Source organism: Acomys minous (genome assembly GCF_964271855.1).
Source record: "Acomys minous genome assembly, chromosome: 18".
Classification (NCBI taxonomy): Eukaryota; Metazoa; Chordata; class Mammalia; order Rodentia; family Muridae; genus Acomys; species Acomys minous.
Window position 1 is genome coordinate 58,287,035 of NC_140501.1, and position 16,864 is coordinate 58,303,898.

Here is a 16,864-nt window from a genome sequence, read left to right on the forward strand (position 1 = left end):
TGCTCCAAGTAAGGCTATTTGAGTGTCAATGCTAATATAAGTTACAAACTAAAAAAACTGGAGACAGAGGAGGTTACTACTGGACATGGGCCGAGTGCACAGAAGCTATCTGGTCTACCTAAGCACTTGGCTACTTCAACTGAGTTAAAAATGTATTCTGAAAGAGTAGGGACAGAACCGTAGAACAAAGGAAACCCTAACCTTAACCACTACCATACTCTTGGGCTCATTTTTAAATTTTTTATTTACTTATTATATGTGCATCTGTGTTTTGCCTGTATGTATATCTGTTTGAGGGCATCAGATTCCCTGGAACTGGAGTTACAGATATTCATGAGCTGTCATGTATGTGGGTGCTGGGAGTTGAACCCAGGTCCTCTGGAAGAGCAGCCAGTGCTCTTAACCTCTGAGCCATCTCTCCAGCCCTTCATTTTAAAATTTTTACCTAAAGCCTGACATGAAAAGATAACAATCCCTGGGCAGGGACAGAGTGATCCTGCCATTTAGAAATCAGTAACCAAGGGAAATGAGAGAAAAAAAGAGGAAAACTCTGGTCACACCTCACTTCCTAGGGAGGTACTTTGGGGAAGGTCAAAGGTCAGTTACCAAGCCCAGAGATACTTCAATTTTTTAGTGCTGGGTGTAGGAGCTAAGACTATCTTCTTGATCCTAAGAACCCAGTAATTATGAAGACTGCCTGGGGTTCTGCCATTAAACACATCTGGGTAAACAACAAAGGGCTGCACTTTTCGAGGCAGGGAATGCTGTCTGTTAGAAAGGCTTTGCAGGTGAAGAGCATGCCTGGGGAAGCAGTGATGCTGTACTCAAACTGGAAAGTACCAAAGGCTGGAACCAATGAGCAGAGAGGGGCAATATCACAGCCAGGGCCTCAGCACCTGGTCCCCCATGTGGTCTAAGGGGCGATGAGTTTGTGGAGACACTGTCACCTGACCTGTGTTCAGCACCTGTGAATCATAAAAGCCAGTTTCTCATTCTTCCAACTTAAGGGATCACTGGCTGCACTCCACTCTAGCCAGTTAGTAAATTCCTGACAGAGTCTGCCTCATATAGGGGGATAAATTCTTCCCGGAGAGCAACCGGACAGGAAATTAGACATGAAGACACTGCCTTGAGCTCGCCTGTCATTTATTTATAGACTTAGATTTTAGTAATTACCTCCATATTCCTAAGGCTAGAACAACCCTTAAAATGAAGGGAGCAAGGAGAGATGAAGCCACTGGGTGTCTTAATTAGGACAAGAAGAGGCGTGCCCTCTGAGGATCTTAGAGCATTTATGTGTCTCTAGCCTGTGGGCACGCTTGTGTTCTCCGTGAAATCACCAAATTATTTTAAATTCCTTAGACTGTGTCTGCAAGTCCTGAAGGGCACTGGACATGACTTCTGAGTCTGGGTGTGAAATTAATTCAAAGCAGCTTAATGCTTCCCTGGGGCATGTCTTGGAGTGTACTGGGGCCTACTGCTGTTGAGGGATTTTGCAACTATTTAAGGGGGGGCTTTTTTTTTTTTGAGATAGAGTCCCTAGGTTGGCCTTGAACTCCTAACACCCCTGCCTTCACCTCCCAAGTGCTGGACTGACACCATGCTTAGCTCCTGAAAGGGCTTCTGTTGCTGAGGGAATGCCTCTACTGGATATTCTTCTGCCCTCACTGGCTCTGTCCCCTCGCCATTCCTTTGCCTGTTCTTCACATGGATGGTCATCTTTAAAAATGGTGAATTTATTCCAAGAAATGCCCCCTTTCTGTCTGTCTGTCTGTCTGTCTGTCTGTCTGTCTCTGTGTCTCTGTCTGTCTGTCTGTCTGTCTGTCTCTCTCTCTCTCTCTCTCTCACACACACACACACACACACACACACACACACACACACACACACACAAGAACCTGGCAACTTCTCTTTCAAACTTGAGCCTTATGGAGTTCTCTGGCATGGAATGTGTGCCTTTGCCCCACCCCCACTATCTAAAGCTGTCTCCTTGACTAGTTCTTCAGCATCCTCTGGCTGTTCCTAATTCCCACCCAAGTCCTCTACAAGCCCTTGGGAAGACTTTCCGGACCTTTTGGGGGGCTTTTCCTTCTAGTAAATCCATGCCACACAGCCAACCCATAGCCAGCAAGTAGTGATCAGGGTCACCCTCACTGCCTGCCTGCAGACCCTCCAGCTCTCACTGGTAAGGGCTAAACCAGGCTACACTTGAAAGGCGATATCCAGGGAAGCAGAGCTGAGTGGGAGTCAGTGGTACCCAGGTACCCAGCAGGTACCAGCAGGTAGCCAGGGATTGCGGTGGCAGTGCTGGGAGACTGTGTGCAGGAACTGAGTGCTCTGGGCTGAGGTCTGTGTGGAGAAGGGAGCGCCAACAGGAGCAGCTTTTAGAGAAGCACAGGCAGGCCAGAAGGGAGACACATGAGCTGGGGCTGCTCCCAGGGTGGCTCATACAAAATGCCCTCACTCCCTGCCTGTTCCTCAGGACTCTGCAAGGCTCACTGAGCCAACTGCTGCCCTCAGAGTCCTGCCCAATCATAACCACATGTCTTGAAGACAAGGACCCTGAAAAGTAACGTCATTCTCCTGCTAAGACTTTCATTACTTCCTCCCTCACTAGGTTACTCCTGCTTACCTGAGCCCTTCATCACAGCCCCTCCCCTCTCCCCTGACTGATATTCATATTCCCTCTCTCTCTCTCTCTCTCTCTCTCTCTCTCTCTCTCTCTCTCTCTCTCTCTCTCTCTCTCTCTCTCCCATTCTCTGGCCTCCTGCTCAAACCCCCACCCCCACCCGCCAAAATTCTCCATAAGCCCTTTTGGGGACTTTGCGGGCCTCTTGGAGGCTTTTCCTTCTAGCAAAACTGGGCTATCTTGTCTTGGCTTCAGGAACTGAAGGCAGGAGCCTTGGGACAATGCCTGTCTTTTACTAGAGACCGACACTCTGGCTGAGGACTTCTCATGCTTAAGATGCCCTTAATAAGTGTTAGTATGTTTTAACAAAATGGATAGGACTACTGAGAGCTGGATGCGAGCCCCCTTCCTATAAGCCTTTTCCAAGACCCCATGTATTCACTACCCTCTTGAGTGACTCCCTGCCCCTTAGGCAGCTTGGGCTGGCCTTTCCCTGCTATCTTGGATATGGGGCACCTGGCACTACTCCACAGGCCTCACATGGGAAGGAATTACAAAATTCCTATCACTCTCAAACCCCAACATGAAGCTATGGAAGGCTGCATGACTTTTTGTAGGGGGTTGTGTGGCCACACCATAGTTACTTTAACTTTGTCATTAAAAAAAATTATTTATTTACTACACATTCAGTGTTCTGCTTGCATGTACACCTGCATACCAGAAGAGGGCACCAGATCTCATCATAGATGGTTGTGAGCCACCATGTGGTTGCTGGGAATTGAACTCAGGATCTTTGAAAGAACAGCCATTGCTCTTAACCTCTGAGCCATCTCTCCAGCCCTAACTTTGCCATTTAAAAAGTGAAATAGGCTATAATGACGACTCACTCAGACTGACTCACATCTACTGTTCCAGAGTTGACAAAAGTAGAACCAAGCCCCCAAAAGACAGCCAGGCCACATTACACATCTGAAGATAGAAAGAGATGGAAATAAAGGTGGGGTTCAGTCCTTTGTTTTCTCCTAATTTGATTAATCCCTCCACTTAACATATTTAAGTTTCACTTTTCTGCCCCCACCCTGAAGTAGGTGAAAGTCTGGGGCCTAGAGATGCAAACAGCAATGTAAAGCAAGGCACACATGATGGAGAGCCATTCCCAGAAGGCAAGCCTGTCTTTTCCAATGATGGCTGAGTGGGGATGCCTCACAGTGGCAGAACATGTGACTAGCATGTACAAGGCTGTGGGCTAGATCCCCAGGACCACAGGACAAAAAAAAAAAAACAAAGCAAAACACATGTGGGTCACTAAACGACAATATACTATTAGTTATACATAGGGAACTATTGAACTATAACTCTCATATTAATTTAGAAGTATTTAAATTGCAATGCATCATGAACACATATACACACAAGGAATTTTCAGAATTCTCAGATTTGGATAATAAAGTTGCTAAGAAAACAATTTAAGCAAAGAGAACGAATGTGCAGAAGCGAAGTTCTTTGCAGTGAGACAAAGCCTGAGTGCCCGGCCCAGTGCAGGGCAGGGCAGGGCAAGGCAGGGCAGAGACACAGCGCTTTCCTTCTGGGATAGGGACAAGCCTGAGTGCCTGGCCCAGGGCAGGGCAGGGCAGGGCAGGGCAGAGACACAGCGCTTTCCTTCTGGGATAGGGACAAGCCTGAGTGCCCGGCCCAGTGCAGGGCAGGGCGGAGACACAGCGCTTTCCTTCTGGGATAGGGACAAGCCTGAGTGCCCAGCGCAGGGCAGGGCAGGGCGGAGACACAGCGCTTTCCTTCTGGGATAGGGACAAGCCCGAGTGCCCGGCCCAGTGCAGGGCAGGGCGGAGACACAGTGCTTTCCTTACAGGATAAACATAGGGGCAAAGAGTAGAATATTTGGCACCAGATAAAAGGCAGCTATTTTTCAGCATATGACCATGTGCTGGGAATATGATTTGACAACTTGAGAGGTGGTGTCTGAGAAAACAAAAGAAATACGCACAAAAACGCTCACCGTTATTCAGTAGGCCATAAAAGCCAATCATGGCAACTCAATGCACGATACGGTCACACGGGTAAGAATCCCTTATCCAAAATGCCTGTGGCCAGAGCTAGCTCAGATTTTGAGTTTTTCCAGGTTTGGGGATATTTGCGCGCACACACAGGTAACAGCTTAGGAATAAGACCCAACTCTCAATATGAATTCACTGTTTCAAAGGCATGTTACCTTACACATACCCCTGGAGGTCACTTGATGTGACTACAACCTGCTGCATGGGGTCAGGTCTGTGACTTTCTACTCGTGGCACCGGGTCCGTGCGTCAAGTCCGGATTAGGGTTGATTAGCCTGTGTTAGTTATTCCTACCTGACCCGTCTGATAATGCCTGGCAAACTGGCTGATTACTCGGTAATCATTTGAAAAGTACTCCATCAGAACAGAGGGAACCTCAGCAAAGTCAGTGGGGCACCTGGTCCCTAAAATGGGGAGAAGAGAATAGGAATGAGTTAAATCAACATGCTCGCCTTTCGTATGACGTGCAGCTAAATCAAACTTCTATTTGTACTTCTGATGAACTATGATAAACTTTAATTCACTGAATCAATATTTTGCTTCTATAAAGTTATTGTGCATATTTGCAGAAAAGTTTATTATAATCCTATATATTTTTTCTTTATATCAGAAGTAAAACAAAATATTTGCACAGCTGCTGAAACACCTTACAAAGCGACAGCTCACACCCTCTGCACACAGCTTGTCTTCAGCTGTGCTGGCTTGACATGAATTACAAATTAAAACCCTCTTACAACCAATAAGGCATTTGTATTTAATTCACGGAATTCCATTACCAAATGCTTTTAGTCTTCATTTGTTTTCAAAGGACTTTAGTTAAGCTACATACTGCTCTTTGTAACAAAGTCAACCCTTGGTAAGAAAAATCAATATTTTAAATTCAAAGTTTCTTAAGGTAACAAATCTCTAAGAACCTCCTGGTGACACTATATTGCTCCAGTCAACCCACTCACGCTCTTCAAACAGCTTTTTCTTGCCCAAGTTCTGTGTGTTCAGAGTTAGTTAATGAGCAATGCATGGCAACACCGTACCAGGAGGTGGTCAAATGTTGATCACTCATGGTAGTGAGCTGGGGATGTTAGATGAAGTAGAGCCAGGAGTGGTGGTGCACACCTGTAATCCCAATACCGGGGAGGTAGACAGGAAAAGCACAAGTTCAAGGCCAGCCTGAGTTAGAGAGTGAGCTCAAGGCCAGCCTGAGTTAGACAGTGAGTTCAAGGGCAGCCTGAGTTAGACAGTGAGTTCAAGGGCAGCCTGAGTTAGACAGTGAGTTCAAGGGCAGCCTGAGTTAGACAGTGAGTTCAAGGGCAGCCTGAGTTAGACAGTGAGTTCAAGGGCAGCCTGAGTTAGACAGTGAGTTCAAGGCCAGCCTGAGTTAGACAGTGAGTTCAAGGCCAGCCTGAGTTAGACAGTGAGTTCAAGGCCAGCCTGAGTTAGACAGTGAGTTCAAGGCCAGCCTGGCTTACTAGAGACCTTGTCTCAAAAAAACAAAAACAAAAACAAAAACAAAACAAAAACAAAAACAAAAAAAAACTTAGTGACAAGAAAGCTAAGAATAAAATCCTGAATGTAATGAGGAATCATTAAAAATTCATAAAGCATAATTACAATATTGTATAGGAGTAGTACAAGTAAAAATATGTTACCATACTTTTAAGAAATAATTTATTTTATTTTATAACAAAATACAGGGAGTCTTATTTTAATGAAAAAAAGAAACATTTCACTCAGTAACTATGCCAGGGACTGAGGAGACACAGACCTATTCTCTCTCATACACATAACTCTAAGTTCCCTGCGTCATCATAAAACATAAGTGGGCATGAGTTCAAGACTGACAACGGAGACTCCACCCATCGGGAGAGAGCAGCATGAAAGGACCTAACGTGCAGCAGTAACAGGATGAGGTCATGAGATGAAAGGCCTTCGAGAGCCCAGGTGTACACTAGAAATGACCAAGGTCCCTGAAGCAAGCCGTCCTCACCAGTCACGTGTTGGTAGCGGGCCCGTCCAAGCATTGAATGCATGGCATGCCCCATCTCATGGAAGAGATTCTCCATCATCCCGGGAGTTAGTAAGGTGGGGGCGTCCCTGGAGGAGTGAGGGAGACTCAGCATGAGGACGACGACGGGCAGCTGATAGCTTCCGTCTTCCCTCAGTCTGCCCCCGCGAATGGTGAAGTGGCAGTCCTGTGAGGGGAAATACATATATGAGACAGAGGTGTTAGACACGCTAGAGAACAAGGCTAGATAGAAAACTCTATAGGAATACGTGAGTTCAGACTTCTAACTTACTCTTTTTGTCCTGTATTTTTTTTACTTCCTTTTTTTCTAAAATTTTAATTTTTAAACCACTAAAATGTATTGATGAATTTTATACAGCTACTCAAAAACCATGCCGTGGCCTGTGTGCCCAGTGCTGGGAACAAAGGCACTGAGGAGCTGAAGAGCCACCAGTAATGTCCCTGAATGTGTCAGCAGAGAGGCTTTCACTCTGCCATCCTTGTGCCTGGGTAACCAAGGCCTGGACTGTCTAAGCGGAGATTGGGGCAGGCGCAGTGTCGCTCCTCCAAATGACATGAGGACACGGATGCCCCTCAGTTCAGAAGAGACAACTGAAACTAAGCCTTGAAGTGTCAAGGGCTGCATCCAAGCTGGATGGGAGGTGTTGCCGCTCGGATCTGAGCCCAGCTGACTGCCGGAGGCCAGGGCTAAGGCTCCTTAAACTGCCACCCACACTCAAGAAAGAGGGGGAAGCTGGGACACAGAGCTGTTGGCCTGTCCTCTGCCCTCACTCCGATTCTTGCTAGCCAAATCACCAAGGAAAGCAATTTGCCGCCACAGCTTCATCTGCAGAATGAAGACTGCTTCCTGTCAAGTCCCAGGCTGCACATCCCCTAGGCTCCCATCTATTCAAACACCTTGGAAACTGCGGATCACGATTAAATGCCAGGCACCACTTCTTTTTCTGTTATAATTGTGAACCTGAAGTCATGGCGTTTCCCACTGAGTTGCATAAAAACGCTAAAGGTGATGTGTGTAAATGTAGCGCGCAGCAAAAGGAAAGAAGCAAGTCTGTGTGTTTCCCATGCCGTGAGCTAACGGGTGGCAGCACAGCCTCTGTGGACCCAGCAGCTTGGGAAAGGAAAAGATTTATGGATTTATTTGGCTTACACTTCCAGGTCATAGTCTATCATTGAGGGAAGTCAGGACAGGAGCTCAGGCAGGAACGAGGCAGAACAGCTCTGGAGTAACACTGTTCGCTAGCTTCCTCGCTCCTGCTCTATTACACACCCCAGGAGCACCTGGTTAGGAACAGCACCGCCCACAGTGGGCCGAGCCTTCCTATATCAATTAGCAATCAAGACAATCTCTTATACGCATGCCATAGATGAAGCAGGCTGTGTCCAGTTGACTGTGCTAAGTAGGACAACTGTCTATCACGGAAAGGGGTTGAGAACTGGGGCTCTAGACACAATGTTTGGTCTCAGGGCCTAAGACTCTCTAGCTGTGTCCTGGGCATATGTGTAACTTCACTGACCTCACTGTGTTAAAGCCTCAGTCAAAAGGCTGAGGTGAACATTAAAAGGTGTAAATATATAAATGTGCTGGGTCTCAAAATGAGAACATGTTAAGTGTCGCCAATTATTATTACTACTTCAGTTAATATCCAAATACGAGTAGTTAATATAGATCCCTGCAGTTCTCCTGATCTTTATTACTTTCAAATGTCTCCCCTATCTTCAATTTACATATTTAGAAAGTCTTTGGTGCCTTTAAATATAATGGAACTATAAAAATGTCACATAAGGTTCATATTCATACAGATAAACTGCTGGCCACATGTAGACAAGCCAGCTTGTAAAGGAAGGCTTACCTGATGTGGCTTGTTTGCTCGCTGGAAAAAATCACAGTAAATGTACCCCAGCAACCCTTCAGATTCATGAACAACAGCCTAGAATACAAGGTCAAAGTTAATGGTCAATAACCCCATCAAAACATCCAACAGCAGAACACAAGGCGCTGTGTACTAATGCCCACAGCCAGAGCCACAGCCATCTTAGTTACTTTTTTCATCCCAAGTTTTCCAAGATATTCACCTATTTGCTCCACTTCTGGAGCATTTGACTTGAGAATCCTGTGTTCAGGAAAAGATATCATCCTTGAGGTCCTGAGTCCTCCCTGCCCTCTACACTAGCTACACCAACCCTAGCTCCTCACAGAAGGTGCTGAGTCCTCCCTGCCCTCCTCTACACTAGCTACACCAACCAGAGCTCCTCACAGAAGGTGCTGAGTCCTCCCTGCCCTCCTCTACACTAGCTACACCAACCAGAGCTCCTCACAGAAGGTGCTGAGTCCTCCCTGCCCTCTACACTAGCTACACCAACCAGAGCTCCTCACAGAATGCTTCTCTCAAAAGGATCCAGAGGACTTAGGAAGAAAGGCTGACTTGACGATTTTAATGGCAAAATTATTTTCCTTCCCTATCTTACGCCATTGATACATGCCCTTGAATGCAGAACCAATAAAACACAGCTCTCTTCCCCATTCGGTCACTTGGCTTCATCTTGCCTCGTTCTTCTCAATTTGGTAATTATAATTTGCTTTTCTAAATTTTCAAGCCAGTATATTCACTCACTCGCTCACTCGGCAAGCACCTATAGCCAAGGCACCAAGGAGATGGTAGTGAGCACCTGGGCCTGGTGCTGTGCCAGAAGGCCCCGGCTGCCACCTGCATCTGTCCTCCAGCCTGTCCCTGGCTTTTCTTCTTACTACATCCTGATTTTTCCCTAACCTGTACCACTTGGGAAGATGGTAACAGGCCAGGATGTTCTGCAGACAACATTCTAGGTTGACCTGATTCATATCTGCCCATGCTCAAAGCACTGTCAAAGAATAGTGAGGCAGCTGACATGATCGGGCACACAGTGAAGAAAGTGCAGCCCAGCAGCATGTGAGCAAGAGAAAATTGCAATGGCCCATGAAGCCTTGGGGATAAAATAATGTAGGGCCAAAAAGCCACAAAACCTTCTGAGGAAAATGTAAAATATTCACATCCCAAGTAAAGTGGGTCTTAATAGGAGAAAGGCAAAACTCCAGGCTTAAAGTTGTCATCAAAGTCAAATAAATCAGACACAGGATGCAATTAATGTCTGATGCAAAGACCAGTGCAAACACATGAAAAAGCCTGCAAATAAGGGAGCAATGCAGTGGGAGCTACAAGGGGACAGGTCATTGCCAATATATGATGAACAACAATGGACTTTTTTTTAAACCACTAGAATTCATGACCAGTTCAATGTAGGCAAATGGCAATCAGCATTTTATCAGGCTTTGTGACGGCACTCGTTTTGGAGAACTAACCCTGTTGTTTCATGTTCGGGTCCTATGTGCAAGGTCCTAAATCAGAGCGGTGCTTGAGCTTTCTATGGAAGGGAAATGAGCTGGGACACCCTAACAGAATAAAATTACCTCACAGGAGACACTGCCGGGGACTCACTAACACGGCCCCTGGGTGCTGCCCCAGCCGGGAGGCTTACCAGCTTCCGGACATCGTCACACCACACCTCTCCCTTTGCAGGCTGCTCTGCATATAAGGTGATGCCCAACAGTTTGTTAAATAAGACGTTCAGGCCTTCCATGCAAGCTCCCAGGGAGAAGAACGGGCAATATAAACTGGGCTCAATATTATACCTAAGAGAAAGAAGAAAAGGTCAACAGTGACGCTTCTATTTACTTTCAGAAGGTCAATTCAGTTAACTGTTCATCTATACTTAGGACCAAAGTGGCAAGAAAGGGGGTTCACAGAAAGAGGGTGAGTTGGCAGGCAGTCTGTAGTCTCTGGTTCTGCATCCAGCAACTCAAACAACTGCCATAGAAAACGTGAGTAGGTGGGGCGTGAGGATGTCTGCAGCATGGACTTATGCTCTGAACTTGTGTGAGTCCCATCCTTGCATAGTTTGGATCCTGGAACCCTGACTGGGGCAAGCAGGGAATGAAGGACAGGCAGAGGAGCTGGGGTTGGGTGCTCTGCGCTCTCTGATGCAGAAGCCACAGCACCTCCACAGCTCGGGGTGTCTGTTATACACAGGTGAACCGGAAGGCAGCTGAACAAGGAGGTGGGTTATGACATAGACAAACAGGGAGGCAGAGTTATGGTACACAGCTGAACAAGGAGACAGGTTCGCTGATCTCAGTGGGAGCAGTCTCTGTAGGGCATCAGCCTCCAGGACATAAATATCCAAGGGAGAAAGCTATGGTGGAATTTTCTACACACATTGCTGACATCCCTTTGAGTCTCACCTGGGGAAAGCTTTGCCACTCTCATGGGGCTGAGGCACTGGTCCTTGACATGGCATGCCCATGTCACACAATACACATTCACTTAGAATGTCACTCATTTCCAAATATAAGGACTATTTTTTGTTATTGTTGCTTTTATTTTCTCCTTATCCCATAAACGGAGGCTGATGACCAGTGAACCAGGTATTGTAAGACAGACAGCCGTGGGCAAGGAATGAGAACCAGACCATCCAGGGTACACATAACTGTGTGCTGAGGAGAAGGCGAGTGTGTCCCGGATGCTGGAGGAGAAGGAACGTGCGTGCCTGTGGGAAGACAGACATGTACAGTCTGAAGGCACGACGTGAATGCAGCAATGAGAACGTCGACCTCAGGACTGACAAGCAGCTGCTGCTCCAGCTGAGGGAGAAAGGCTCGACAGGGAACATGGCCACGTGATCACCAGCTCATCAACGGTCAATCCCAGACCTGGAGGAGCAAAGGGTGGCAGGAGACAGCACAGACAGGGCTACCAGCACTTCCAGAGGAACACCACTAGACTAGAATACATAGCTAAAGGAAGAAAGGGAAGCTCCAGCTTCCGATCAGACACTCAAGGACCCCCAAAGCCACCACACCCTCGGACACAAGCGCTGAACAAACTCCACGGCAACAGCAGCGTCCAGGTTACACAGCAAGCCGCATCCCCCACAGCCCTCTCGTCTTGTACAGTACCCCACACTTGCATGAGTGCACTCCCAGGAGCCCTACAGTTCCCAAAATTAAGGTGGAGAAAAATCCCTCCTGTCAGTAGTTGGAGAAGAAAAGGAACCACTCTGAAATATTGCCAGAACATTCTATTCTTACTACAGCCTGCCCTCAAAAGAAAACTAATTAGCCAAATCCTAACCGAAAGGCCAGGGAGTTGAGGGGTGAAAATGACGTAGAAACACCCAAACCAAGCATCGCTCAGCCTCTAGGCTCACCCCAGCAGGAAGGGAGGGGCTGAGAAACACTGTGGAGGTTACCCCAAGGGCACAAGCTACTCCAACAGTGGTGAGAAGAGACAAACAATACTAGAATCCATCTCAGATACAGCAGTGATGTAGAACTGAACAGACAAGGCTGTGAAACGCGTCCCCAAACGAAAAAGCAGAGAATGTCACAAGAGCAGACGGGTAATGTATGCAGGAAGAAGGACCTTCAGAATCAAAAGAACATGCTAGAAACAAAAAACTTTGTGACAGAAACAAAGAATGCCTTTCAGGGCTCACAGACTTAGAACCATTGAGGAGAGACTCACTGAGCTGGAAGCAATGTCAACAGAAACTTCTCAAAGCTGAAATAAACGCCAGGACTCGGCGGCAGTGCATTCTGGAAGCAGAGGCTGGGAGAGCACAAGCCACGGGAGGCAACTCTGAGCTACTATGCAGTGAGAGGCTGCCGCGGAGGGGGGGGGGAGGGGAGTGAGGGGAGTGAGAGGGGGTGAAAAATAGATAAGACTACACAAAACCTGCAGGATAACTACAAAGTTGTCAAATATAAATAATGAGAACAATAGGAGGAGAAAAGGGTAAAAGAAAAGGTGTCGCAAAGACAAGTTTCCAAATGAAAACAGACAGTAACCAAGCATGGTGGCACAACCCATTACCCCAGCTCGAAGGCTGGAGCAAAAGGACACCAGGAGGTCACAGCAGAGCCTGGGCACAGAGCTACTGTTTGCACTGGCTATGGCTATGGCATGCTAGAAGGCTTCAGAGTCACGTGCTGCGCCCCTGAGGAGTCTCTGTGGTAGAGGAGACGATTCCTCCGTGTAGTGCGGGAAGAAAGGAAGTTGTAGATAGAGGCATTACAGGTATGTGTTCACAGGTCACCTTGACCAGTAACGCCCTACTAAGGCAGGCACGGTGGTCATATCCAGAGCCAGGCATGACTGACCATGAGCCTAGCGCCCTCAGGGCAGGAGACCACTGACATACAGTAGTCAGCACATCACACTGCAGTACCAGTGTGAACTGAGCGCCATGGTGTTCCTTTGGCTACCTGCTGTCTAGCCTGTTTAAAGGACTGTTTCCTGGGATCCCTCAGTACCCTACAGCACTGCAGATAACAAAGCTTTGTTTCTGTGAGTCCTCCATTCTCGCTCACTTTCCTTTGGCATGAGTCCCAGAGGGTATTGAGGAGATGGCTGAGCAAGGTCAAGGGTATCTGACCTCCCCAGCACTGTACCCCACCACCCTTCCATCCTCCCTCCCCAGCCTTCAAGCCCTTGCAGGTGCTACTTCCTGTACCAGGAGCCCCTTTCCAGGGCTGCTCAGAAGGGGCTCCTCTCTTGGTGGTTCTCTCTGATCTCCGTCATGCTCCATCAGCCAATGGGTGGAACCAACAGCACCCACTGTCTCTGTGCCAGAGCCCCTTTCACAGTGCCCATGCACCCCTTAGCACATGGCCTAATCGTTAGGGCTACAGCCTCTTTCTGGGACACAGTGCACAAATGAGTGTTTACTATTAGCAATGCACACTATCTTTTATGACTCAGGTTCTGCGACCATGTTGCATTGAAGAGGAGAGGGAGGCACTGGCTTCCTATGGCTTTCTTGGCTGTGGCAGTGAGCATGGTAACAGTGGGCCAGTCCCGGCTTTCCCCGAGGAGATATCTTTTATTTGCATTGGAGCCTGGGAAGTGTTTCCCACTTTCCTGGTGTGAAAGTCAAGCCCCAGAAGCACAAAGCACAGAGGCGGAAAGAATAGTGTTCTAATGTCATGCTTAGGGCTTGTGTTGGGTTTGAATGGAAGGGTCTTCACAGTCTCACATATTTAAACACCTGGTCAGTCCCTCCCTCCCTCCCTCCCTCTGCAGATCAGCTGTGAGCTCTCAGCTACTGCCCCTGCAGCCCGCCTGATGCCAAGCTCCCCACCATGGTGATCATGGACATCTGAAACTGTAAGCCAGCCTACAATTAAAGGCCAAGTCCCTGACAACAGTCCAGTCCATCCTTAGACCATTGTTGGTCTCATGGCTCACAATAGGAGAAACTGCTGCCCACTTCTGTCTTGAAGGAGACACAATTCCTTCATCACTGGGTCTCCCCAAGCAAGCTGCTGAAAGCCTGAGCTAAAAATTAAGGTCTTACAACTTTTCAGTACAGTTGGCCAATGTGGCGTCCTCCCAAGACTGTAATAACAGAAACAGGCTAAGTCAGCAGAATCTCTGGGAAACTATGAAATCCTCATTTTGGAGCTGGTAACTGAGAAAGAGAACTGCCTCACTCAAGAGCCATCGAAGGGAGTGAAGCCATGTGAGCTGCACAGGAAGCGGCTGCCCCAAGGCTTCCAGGACCAGGAGGCCACAGGCTTTCCAGACAAGAGAGACCCCGACCCTCGGGAGGACACAGACACCAGTGGGCACACTCTACTTAGGCTCACTCTTAGGGAGACTGGTGGAAGGGGGGACAGCCAATGACTGTCCTCTGCTGTGACAGAACACTCTGCAGCATCAACCATGAGATCCTGCTCCCAGTGGAAATGTTTAACACCGAGTCTTTACAGACAGCACACAGCCTCCAGGAATGACCTCCAGAGAGGAGTCAGTGGAGTATGTAATGAAGCAGCCAGATAAATGCCTTTAATCCTGGGACTTGGGAGGCAGAAGCAAGAGGATCCCTGAGTTCGAGGCCAGCCTGGTTTACAGAGTGAATCCCAGGACAGCCAGGGATACACAGAGAAACCCTGTCTCAAAAACAAAACAAACTCAAACAAAAAACCCTCTTTGAATGCCATTCAAAATATTATAACATTCTCTTCCCCAAATTCCTATTATATGATTACTTTTATTTGGATCAATATGGGCTTGAATATCTAACAAGCAATACACGCTTCCTGAAAACTCAGTGTGAGTCTACCTCAGAGCTTTAAAGTAGGGATAGTAGGCTAGCTTGATGGTTAGGTGAATGAAGGGACCCGTTGCCAGGTCTGATGTCTCTAGTTCAACCCCCAGGACCCACATGTTGAAAAGAACTGACTCCTCCAAGTAGTCCTCCAACCACCACATGTGTGCTGTGGCTGTGTGCCCTTACCATAGACATATGCAAATGAATAGAAAAATTGATAGATAGATAGATAGATGTGCGCACGTGCGCACACACATGCATGTGCTTATGTGTTTAATGGAATTATCAAGAACCAATTACACATATGAGACAGCAGTGCCCAGTGAATTAAAGACATGGTACAAGCCACCCAAGGACAGACGTGGGGAAGATCAAAGACACTGCAACTGAGTGTTGCATCCACTTTGCCCTCAGAGGCAGAAATGTCTCAGGGAAGGGCAGTGTGTGATGCTTAGTACATACACTCCTGTGTTCTGCCCACAGGGCCCTTTCTGAAATAGCTTACCTCTCTGCACGAATCATACCGCTGTAGTAAGGAGGGTCCCAAGGCATTAGTTTCTGAAAGGCAATGGTTTACTGTCAGCAAACATACTGAGTATCTTTTTTTTAAATCAGAAATTGGCCAGCTTATAAAACATAAACCAGTTACCTTAAACATATATCTAAAAAAATGTTTAAAAGCCATGGCATGGCACAATTTGACTTCTCTATAACCAATGTACAGAGGTATAAATAAGGCATAACCTTAGAATCTGGGGCCAAGGTAAATGACATTCTAAAGGGTAATCAACAAAAGTCAGCATTAATGGGTTAAATCAGTCAGAATACAATTTTTCTTAAAGCATAACCTATATATAAATTGATAAAATACATTGCAGGTAGTAAAATGAGATGAACATCTTTATAAAAGTAGGTTAGGGTGCAGCCCCAAAATTAAAGCAATATTTTAAACTGCAACTGAGGCAGCAGCAGCCCCAATCTCAGCAGAGAAAATTCCGTATGTCTGAAGGAGGTCATCCAAGAACAGAGCATGGTGGCTCAGACTTACACGCCCAGCTCCAAAGTAAGGAAGCCATTAGCAGTTGTGTGACAGGCAGCGGAGGGCGCTGAGAGCAAACCTGAGCACCTGAGTGGATGGCATTATCTACCGGAGGTCAAACAGCAGGCTGCACACGACAGCCACTCACTCAGTGTCTGCTGATAAGTCGCCAGCACCTCCTACACAGGCACGCCTGGCTTTGAGTAAGAGCTCAGCATGCCAGCTGTCCTATGACTCTCCCTCACGGCGCCATGGCACCTGGCACATCATGCGTGGCAACATAAGAGTGCAGACTCAGGGTCTTTCTCCCTTGAGCACCTGCAGGGCAGGGATGGCAGCCCCGAGGCTCCACCTCCTAAACTTCAGGTCCCAGTTCCCAGCTCCTCCAGCTGATGACTGTGCACCGTCTACAGATGGCAGAGTAGGGCTTCTACCACAGATGGAAGCGGCCGTAGTAGAGCTGATGGCGTAGGAGGACCAAGTGATTTAATGAAAGGGCAGTGTAACACGTGACGGGAATGGGAGGATAGCTCGGTCAATAAAGTGCTGTCTATGCAAGAATAAGGACCTGAATCCAATCCCCAAAACACACGTAAAAAGCTGAGTGTGATAGTTTATATTTGTAATCCCAGCACCAGGAAAGATGCCTAAGGCTCATTGGCTGGCCAGCCATTTTGGCTGAATCTGTGAGCTCTGAGCTCAGTTAAGGGGAACAGCTCATGAGAAAGGGTTTGTCAGGGTGACCTCTGACCTCTGGCTTCCAGGCACATACACAAGCACCCTTCCACACAACTCACTCAAAACCACAACCCATGAAAAGGTCATTTTTTAAACAACAACAAGAACACACAAAATGCATTATGTGCGTAAGGCACAAGCATCTGAGACCTCTGAGAAGTTGTAAAGCAAAGCGTGGGTTCAGGGCTGTTTTGGAGGAAGAAAAGTTCTGAGAT

The 16,864-nt window shown here is 47.4% G+C and overlaps 1 protein-coding gene across 1 annotated transcript in view; it reads right to left on the reverse strand.

Annotated features, from left to right (window-relative positions):
- MIPEP (mitochondrial intermediate peptidase) overlaps positions 1-16,864 on the reverse strand; it is a 125,727-nt gene that overhangs the window by 78,175 nt on the left and 30,688 nt on the right. The window contains exons 10-14 of the mRNA XM_084767579.1: positions 15,378-15,430; positions 10,241-10,394; positions 8,578-8,655; positions 6,686-6,890; positions 4,996-5,105 (exon numbers count right to left, since the gene is read on the reverse strand). Of these exons, the coding sequence (XP_084623705.1) occupies positions 4,996-5,105; positions 6,686-6,890; positions 8,578-8,655; positions 10,241-10,394; positions 15,378-15,430 (600 nt within the window). The remainder of the gene's footprint in view (positions 1-4,995; positions 5,106-6,685; positions 6,891-8,577; positions 8,656-10,240; positions 10,395-15,377; positions 15,431-16,864) is intronic.